Source organism: Leuciscus leuciscus (assembly GCF_965113295.1).
Source record: "Leuciscus leuciscus genome assembly, chromosome: 1".
Classification (NCBI taxonomy): Eukaryota; Metazoa; Chordata; class Actinopteri; order Cypriniformes; family Leuciscidae; genus Leuciscus; species Leuciscus leuciscus.
In genome coordinates, this window is record NC_138725.1 from 72,248,588 (window position 1) to 72,258,263 (window position 9,676).

Genomic DNA, 9,676 nt, shown 5'->3' on the forward strand with positions numbered 1-9,676 from the left:
TTTAATGAGATTGGCATCGTTAAGAACTAATATGTAATTATGACAAATTATAAAGAATTACTAAATTACTAATCACAACAATAATGTGTCAATCACGTTACTCTCAACGTGGTCATAAAATGCATCACTAATTATTCTAGTCACTATACAGGAACTACTAGTGACATGGACCATTATTTTAAAGTGAAAAAGTTGTTTTTCACTTTAAACTAATGGTCCAGATCACTGGTTTCAACCATATGTGGAACATTCTTAGACTTGTTCATCATATTGTATCCTTGAGTGGAGGCCCTCCTGTCACGCCCCAACACTCTTTACCATTCCAATACAATTCCATATTTGATTAAGGTTTGTGTGTGCTCTGTTACAAGACACACACATCTTAAAGATTTTTTTTTTTTTTTTTCACTCACACTGAAGACTAAAAACTTGACTGTTTAATGTTATGTATCTGTATTCTTTTTCTTTATTCATTTTCATAATAATTTCATAATGTATTGCAGGTTGGCGGAACACTTTTGGAAAAAGTGTCAAGTCACTTTGATTTCTTTTGGCCACTGATGATGAACTGTGCAGATTGAAAATGACATTAAAAACATGTCCATATATGTCTCTGTAAGTCGTTTATTTACTAGACAAGCTATTGGTTTGGAATGCAGTTAAAAAAGAGATGGGTGTTTATAGTTTATACAAGTTTAGAGAGAGAGGGATTTTCATTTTCTTAAGCTAAAGCAAAAACACACCTTTATGAGATACAAGTTAAAGAGAACTTGGTAAAGACAGAGTATAAAACCTACATTAAGTGCACATACCCTGCATTTTAGCCCAGACCAGTAAGCTATTTTAAGAAAAAATGTATATAAGATATAAATTAGATCATTAGATCATCTCATTTACAAGAAACAACTCAAACCAGAATCTACATTCAAACCATATGGGAAAAGTTTTTAATGTGGGTTTTATCATGTGTGACGATAGAAATAATAATCCAAATATTTGAGTGAGTGTGCAGTTCAACTCTTTACTTAGAGAGAGAGATTTACATACATATATAGCCTACATATATGCCTATTATAAATATGTCTTTTGTGTGTTCACATATTTCCAATATCTACTGTAATGTTGCCCCAGAAACCATGTGGAGTGTGTTTTAATACAAGGAGTAAACCGGGTCTTACCAGAAGAGGCCATCTCACGCAAGCAAAAGACAGACTGCATCAGCCTGCTAATGTTTTTAATGTTGATGAAGATGATAATCAAGAACAAATTGAAGGTGTACAAGCAGAGCAGTTAGACGAGGATTGGGATGAATTGGAGCAAGAGGGAATTACAGACAGAGTAGCCCTTTTTCTAGCTCCAGGTCTTCCCATACATTTACTAACATAAACTATGTGGTTTAACACACCTCACGTTTAATTGGTGACATTGTGAACAGACTGAAAACCAAGACAATGTCACTGTTTAGTCAGTTAGGTCATGATCAGAGCCCACAGGTAGAAGAGCTCCGGCAGGAGTTTTCAGACGCAGCCGAGCCTCTCAAAGGACTGGAGACAGACTACAAACAGATAAAGTATTTCACAACATTGGGGAACTTCATTCAGCCAGTTGAGGAGGTTTTACCAAGCGTCTCTTATGTTCAGCAGAGGGATTCAGTCACTGGCAGTGTCCGACAAGTTGCTGTGGCTGATACCTATCAGCGTATTCTGCTCAAGCCTCTTCTAGTCAAGATACTGGAACTTCCTGGCATTTTACAGGCAATGATGGAATGGCAAAGGAAAAAGAGGGATTTTCTTCAGGATGTGTTTGACGGAGAATTTTGTAAATCACTGTTAAGTTTAAGACATTAAAAAATGTGTTCATGCACATTATACCTCTATGCTGAATATTGTTTAATATTCCACATGACCGTTTACCGAAACTAAAAGGGGACTGACACTGTCATGATTCTGCCATCTAGTCTTTGATTTTCCCTGGTCTTGAGGCAGGATCATGACAGACCCATGTTTTATGTGCACACACATGGCCTTTTGCTGGGCCATGTGCTTGTGTTGTCTCGTCATCTAGCCCCGCCCTCCTTGTTATCCTTGTTTAGTCATTATTGTTTCCCCATTATCACCTGTTGCCCTCATCATTTGTTCCTTTTTTAATCCCCTTGTGTTTGCTGTCCTGTGTCGGTTCATTGTGGTTCCTACATGAGTGTTATTCATTATCATTGCTAATCATACCTGTGAGTACCTTGTGGAAAGTCTTGTCATTGTGAGAGTATTTATTAGAAGTATTGTTTGTTTATTGTCTAGTTGTAGTTTAGTCTTGTCAGCCCGAGATTCCTCGTCCTGTCCATGTTTTGCCCCCTCGTGGGTTTTGTTTTCCTGTTTTTGTACCAATAAACCTTGTGTTCATTGTACACTGTCTGCATTTGGGTTCATCTCCTTGCACCATCATAACAGGACTCTTTTTGCGTACAGTGTGATCCCCACTAAGGATTTGTTAGCTATTGATGTGGAAGAGCTACTTGATCATCACCCATTACATGCAGTCAAGTCATACAGAGAACATGATGACACTTCTTACATCTCTCTGCGCTACAGACTTTTTTAGACTGCAGTTAAGCATGTGAACAGCCACTTGCACTATTTACACTGCTTTGTTGACGTGGGAACACACCAACCAAGTTAGTCTTAATTCTGCCTCAGTGGAAGAGGATCAGTATCACCCCAATCACTCAATGAATGACATAAATATTTGGACAACTTGGAGGGGACACTACTTGGATTACTGAGATTGGATAAATTGGACTGTAAGTAAGTGTTTTTTTTTTTTATATAATTTTTTGGTATAACTAAACACTATAATACACAACCCTATGACACTCACCTTGATCTATAATGCACTGGTCACTTAAGACAAGAGTGTACCGTGACAAAGTAATAATATATACACAGGTAGCCAAACCCATTGAATCTTAAGCTCAAAACATTATTTATATATTTTCTTTTCTGCAGAAGGGCTCTAATGCTCCGCCAGCTGCTGTGTCACCTCAACCTTCGACTTCTAATGAATCCAGAAGCCATGATGCTGACCCCATATGCCCCCTGGAAGAATCAGAGGCAGATCAGGTGTTGATGTTAGAAGCAGTTCCACCACTTGTAAGGGTTTTTTTTTTTTTTTTTTTTTTTTTTTTTAAACATTGGCACTCACAGTAGCTAATTGTTTTGGGGAAAGGAAAATATGTGCCCTTACTACAGATCAAGTAGAAGTTGATGGATGGAATGAAGCACTAATACATTATTAATACATACATTACAAGTAGTTTTAGTACTTGTTCCCCTTTTCCTTTTGCTAATACTTGACTATGAAACTTCAGGTCAGGATATTAAATATTCACGTTTAGATTTGTGACTTTGTCCAAAATTGGTATGCCAGGGTTAAATTGGTAAATTGCAATGAATCCTCAACAACTGTTCTTGTCATTTATTTTAGGATATCCAACAGGTTCTTTCTGCAGTCTCCAGTGGCAGAGAAATAATGAAGAACCTTCAAGACATCAATAGAAAACAAAGGATCACTCTGACCCAAATTCTGGTGTCTTTCTTGATTGAGAGGTTTGGAGAGAGGTATGTTAAATATGGGATACATCTGGTATAACTTAAAGAGGCCATACTATGCTCATTTCAGGGGCTTTTAGTATGGTATTGGACCTCAGTGGAGCACATTTGAAAGTTTACATCAACAAAAAACTCTGTTACTATTGCATACAAGCTGGCTGTGTATTCTTCCATTCTGGGTCTTTCCTACTTTGCTCCCAGATCTAGTGTTTCGCCCCTCCCCTTGGGCTTCTGCCTCCGCTGCATGCAGCAGCCCAGGGGGAGGCGGGAGAGACGCTTCTGCTCACATTCAAGGAAGTTGTCACTCCCAGTAAATGAAAAGTACAGAAATCAGCTTGTTTACTATTAAAAATGTCGATTTCATCCATTCAACAGTACGTATTGAACCCGGAAACTGACCCAGACAACAAAACACACAGCCTGAAACTGAGTCTTAGCAGGTCCTCTAGAATAAGTATCCAACATTTTAAAGATATTTATAAGTCTGAAAAACTGGAAAAGCACAATAGGTCCCCTTTAAAGCTAGGCAACAGACTTAAACATTAGTGTTTTGTGTTCAGGTTCTCTGCTGATGCTTGCAAAAGTATTAGGTTGAGTATTTGAAATTCAATGTCTCTGATATTTTCAGATTATCTTACTTCTGGAAATATTTAAATATCTGGAAATTTAAATGTATAGGCTGTACATTTGTGTGTCACTTGTTTATTTACTGAAAGTGTTTTTTTTTTTTTTTACATTTACAGGCCATCCACAAACATAAAAGAGGCCCTGGCGCTATCATTGGTGCAGACATTCCCGGCCCTGAATGATGGATCAGACAGTGGCTATGTGAGTTTAATTATCTTGGTTCATATGGAAATTGATGCGGCTTTATAACTAAATTTTTTTTTTTTTTTTTTTTTTTTTTTTACAAAGATGTGAATGTACTTAATAAGCAATGGTGTCTAATGAGATGAAGGGGTCATACAAGACATAATATATTGTATGTGTACATGTATCATTTTCTTTAATTTAGCTTTTAACCCTTGTTTCTCTTGTTCCTTATCTGGTCCTGATGTGTGTTATCTCTACTGCAAAACTTTGTAAAAGATTAAAAATGTCCCTCTTGGATAAGGAAAGTTCTATCTTTTTTTTTCCAGGAAATATGGTACACAAAAGCCAGGAGGTGGGTTGCCAGAGCTCGCTCACTGTTATGTCTCTCTCTCTCTCTCTCTCTCTCTCTCTCTCTCTCTCTCTATATATATAATCATCGGACACAAATCAAATTAAACTTCTTTGTGTCATTATTTTGCGCCGTAAATTGCGAGTCAGACTCAGATTTAGAAGCTAGTGCATGAAAGTCAGAACACACACACAGGTAGATTATCAGAGTTTAGTCCGTGAATCCACCTGGATAGTCTGTTTCAGAGACATTGCAGGCTGTCTGTGGAGGTTTGATTGATGTGAGTGTCTGATTGGCAGCCGGAGCGTGACGTGGGGCTCCGGTTTCCCAAAAGTTGAATCTGGCTCAACTTCTCTCGTCGGATGCCGGTGGCATTTTTTTTGCGGCAACCCCTGCATTGCGGGCTGTGGGCACGTAAACGCACAACCCCCACTGAAATTAATTGAAAAACGTCGCCGGCTTCCCTGTCCCTGTCTGAACGCGCGCCACTGGAAGAAAACCCATAAACTTATTTGTAATCTCTTGTGTTTTTCTGGAGAATCAACCGTCCCAGAAGAAAGGGCCCTCCAACAGAAGGAATGGCTGAAACACAATTCAGAGCCTTTCACCCAAGTGCAGTCCTACATGAAGGACACAGTGTTATGCAGAGCCAACTGGATCTGGGCTAATAGCTCCAAGGACATACTGGAAATCCTCACAGAGTACCCTCATCTCACCAGTACGGGCATGGTATGGTTCCACTGGAACATATAGTAGTAATACCTTATTTACATTTTGTATCAAAGGAGCGGATTTCACATTTTTTCCTTTGTTTCCTGTGTTTTTTTTAGATTGCGCAGGACTTCCTGGTTCTACATGGTGAGGCTGCACCTAAATTATTTGAGACTTGGCTCCCTGAATATGCTGAAAAGGTCCTGTCCTTGGCCAAGCAGGACAATAAACTCCATCCACTTACTGTTGAGGACATGACACTGGGTAAGTTAAAACTGACCTTTTGTGTGTTCTATGGCAAGGGTCCTGGGATTCCTTTCCTTTTGGTCACATTTGTCTGTATGTTGAGACACAAATATCTGTTCATTTACATATTTCTATACTGTCATTTTATTTTCCACACACATACTGATACCTAGAATATTGTTAACCTACAGATGCCAAAGGGGAACTAGCTCTAAAAATGCTACCCACCATGGTGTCACAGGCCGTCTACAAGGTTGGGAAGAAAACTATCCGGCACTCCACTGAAGAGTCCCGGACAGCGTTCATACACCAAATGCCTGTAAGTACAATGGACCAGTTTCTCAGCACCACTCTGAGAGAGAATATTATTAATTCTAACTATACTGTACAGGTGAAAGAAGGCAATCCAAGTGATATGTTTCATGTGAAAGCTAAAGGGTGAATCCTGATTTTTTTTTTTTTTAAACAACTCCAAGGTTCCTCACAGTTGTATTTTAGTTTTGGGCGATGCCATCCAAGGTAGCAATCTGACTAGAAAGTGAAGTTAAAGATGTTAAATTTTATTACTCTGTGGTTCTCAACCCACATTTTTTATTGTACACATTCACGACCCACTCAAAATGAACACACCAATTAAGAACCACAGCTCATTTGGCTTCCTTGTACAGTTAGTATCAGCATTATAACACAAACTGGTAGTCTATTATCTTGCTTACAATTCACCTTCTACACAATATTCACTTTCTTTTATCTATCTTTCTGTCTCTGTCTGTTTTAGGTTGGAACAAATATGGTGGAATACCTCCAGCATTCGAAGCCATTCCCCTCTGTCCTGGCACTGGGAGATCCCCAGCAATGTGCCTCTCAAGCATTTGTGATATTAGCTGGTCAGGCACTCCCTCAGAGCACGCTGCTTGGGGCAGTTGACGTGTGCTTCAAGGCATTTTATGTTCTTGATATCAACTACCCCAAGCAGTGTGCTCCCGCATGGGAGTTTCTGCAGCAAGTTGTGTATCAGATTGAGGGATCTGAATCAAAACCAGTCAAATTTCTGTTGTTGTTCCCGTAATTAAGCTGCAGTAAATGACACAACCAATGTTTGAAGACTTTAAGCCTTAAATCCAGTCCAGTTATTGAATGTTGTCGAATGTTTGAGAATTGTTTATTTTTCTATTTTTTCTCTCTAATATTTTTATTACAGTATGAACTAAAATAAATGGGAAAATAAATATGTCCAAGTGTGTGTTTTTTATTATTATAATTTTTTTATATATAGATTTTAATTTAATGCAATAAAAATGCAATAGTGCTTGAAGTGTGTATTTTATTTTCTGAAATAAGGCATACTGGCATATTAACCCAAGTTAGGTTATTTTTGACCCAACTCCTGGGTTTTAAAAAGGATCAACTCATTTTTGGGTTATTTCAACCCAGATATTGGGGTTGCTCTTTTGAGCCAGAAGTTGGGTTATATTAACTACAATTTTGTTTGTTTTTTAACCCAACATTTGGGTCAGGTATTTAACCCAGAAGTTGGGTCAAAAAGAATAACCCAATTTTCTGGGTTGAAATAACCCAGAAATTAATTGGTCCCCTTTTTAACCCATTATGGGTCATTTTTGACCCAGGAGTTTTTAGTGTGTATCATGATTTATTTCTCCTTCTACAGGAAGAACATGAACACATTCAGTGAGTTTTTCTGCTTGTTTTCTAGTGACTCACATTGTAGGAAGTCGTTCCTGGTCTTGGGATTCATGTTGGTGAAAGTGACTGTGGAAATAAACAGACATGAACAGTGTGAAGAGAAATGACAAGATAAAATACATTCATTTCTAATAAGATGTTCTATAATATTAGATGATGAACTCATTTCTGAGAGCAGATTAATAATCTCCAGGGGCTTCATTTATAAAACACACACATCGGATTGATCCTATAAATTCCATGGATTTCATCCTCCGTCATGTGTATATAAACACTCGTCCACGATGATGAGTCCGTATTTCTGAATCATCAAGAGATATTTGTGGCCGTTCTGTAGGAGGATTTGATGGACTTGAACTTAATTTATTAATAACTGTGATTTAAAACTGAGATGCATTTAAGGACATTTTTGTGCAAATGGACGTTTTATAAATCATAGGGACATTTCGGAAACGGTTGTACGTTCAGATTTGGGATCTTTCTCCACACGTCTGTATAAACGAGGCACAGGACTTTACCTCCGTCTGAGATCTTCTTGATCTCCTCTTTGCAGAAATCCTCCAGTTTGTCTCTCAGCTGACGGACAGATTCTCTCATGCCATCAAAAGAGGAGAGAGAACTGAAGGAAACGTCGGGTTCATCTGTAGATTCAGGAGGTGCTGAGAGAGACTGGAAACTCTACAGAAAACAGAAATCAAAACTCATCATCTCCACACTTCAGCCAATAACCTGCACTATATCAGATCTGAGCGGCTCTTGTTGACTTGACTTCTCTTCAGTGACTCGCTTCAATCCAGCACTTTCACACAATCAGCACATTCTGCTCATATTCATCATTTAATGCTACAAACTCTAGTATTTCACACTTAATAATAATATCATTTAAATATATATATATATACTTAAGAGAAGATTGAATGTAATGCTTTCAGACACTTAATTCTTTTTAAAATTATAATTAAAATAATTATTTTAATTAAATGAATATCTTATAGTCAAAATTTATATTAAATGCAATTAGCTATTATTTAGAGAGCTTTTTGACCAACTTAAGTAGGATTTAAGTGTCTGTATATGTAATTTCAAAATTACTTCTATTGTCAACTTTGAAGATCACCTGACCCAATTTTGGTGCCAATTACTGAAATTATTTTAGTAGAAATAAAAGATTTCATTATAAAGAAGATGAAAAATCTAGTTGGCTGGATATTGACACCATCAAGTTCATTGATTTCATCAAGACAGAAGAAACCAGAAGGAAAAATGAGTTAATATTTAATGGTAAATTTCCCAGGGCTTTGTAAGTGTGTCTCTTTAAACAGAAGATGATCAGATGAGAGTCTGACTGATGATTATATGATAACACAACACTTGACTGAATCTGACTGAATTCCTGACAACATCTCAGTCAACGGCTCATTCTGCTCTCATGAAATGTTTCTCTGTCATAGCAGGATCTTGCTCAAGTCCACTATGATCCTGTTCTTCTAGATCTCTGTTACCTGCAGGAACTGGATGTGATCTTGTGTGTGTGAAAGCTGCTCCAGCTCAGCGTCTCTCCTCCTCAGATCATTGATCTCCTGCTCCAGTCGCTCCAGTCGTCCTTCAGCTCGACTCACTGCAGTCTTTTCCTGATCTCTGATCCGCTGTGTGACCTCAGAGCGGCTTCTCTCAATGGAGCGGATGATCTCAGTGAAGATCCTCTCACTGTCCTCCACTGCTGTCTGTGCAGAGCGCTGTTACACACACATCACAATCACACAGTGGCTTCAGCACGACTGACAGAGTCCAAACTGAGACATCTCAAACTTCTCTTCTTCTCCAGACTCACCTTATGAGACTTCACAGCCTCTCTCAGATGCTGAAGATCTTTCTGTCTCTGCTGGATTCTCTGACGGATCTTCATCTGCGTCTCCTTCAGCTGTTTCTGGAGGACAAACCAATGACAGGGAATGACACATAAAACTACTGTGATCAATTGTGATCAATCCCTCTCAGTTCATACCTGTTTCTCTGTCCTCTGGGGGGGGGGGGATATAAACCATCATCACTGAGTATATTTCAAATAATAATAAAATGAATGATGTCTTTGATTTTGCTTATTTTGGCAATAAAAGTTAAATATCCCCATTTGACCAAAAAGTAAACATTCATATTGACCGACCACCCCCCTGTATCTGCATGAAATGGTTTGGTCCTGCCTTAGCGTGCGCAGTGGTTAGTTGCAGCCAGTCAGTCGATGCGCCAG

General features: G+C 38.4%; 1 protein-coding gene across 1 annotated transcript; it reads right to left on the bottom strand.

Annotated features, from left to right (window-relative positions):
• Positions 1–7,387: 7,387 nt before the first annotated feature.
• Positions 7,388–9,388, bottom strand: LOC309499705 (uncharacterized protein; the record flags this gene model as incomplete). The annotated part of the gene is made up of 4 exons (XM_082171114.1): positions 9,260–9,388; positions 8,931–9,164; positions 7,947–8,106; positions 7,388–7,494 (listed from the first exon to the last, which is right to left on the bottom strand). Exons 1-4 carry the CDS (start codon positions 9,332–9,334, stop codon positions 7,388–7,390), a joined length of 576 nt encoding a protein of 191 aa, XP_082027240.1. The 5' UTR covers positions 9,335–9,388.
• Between the last annotated feature and the right edge of the window lie 288 nt (positions 9,389–9,676).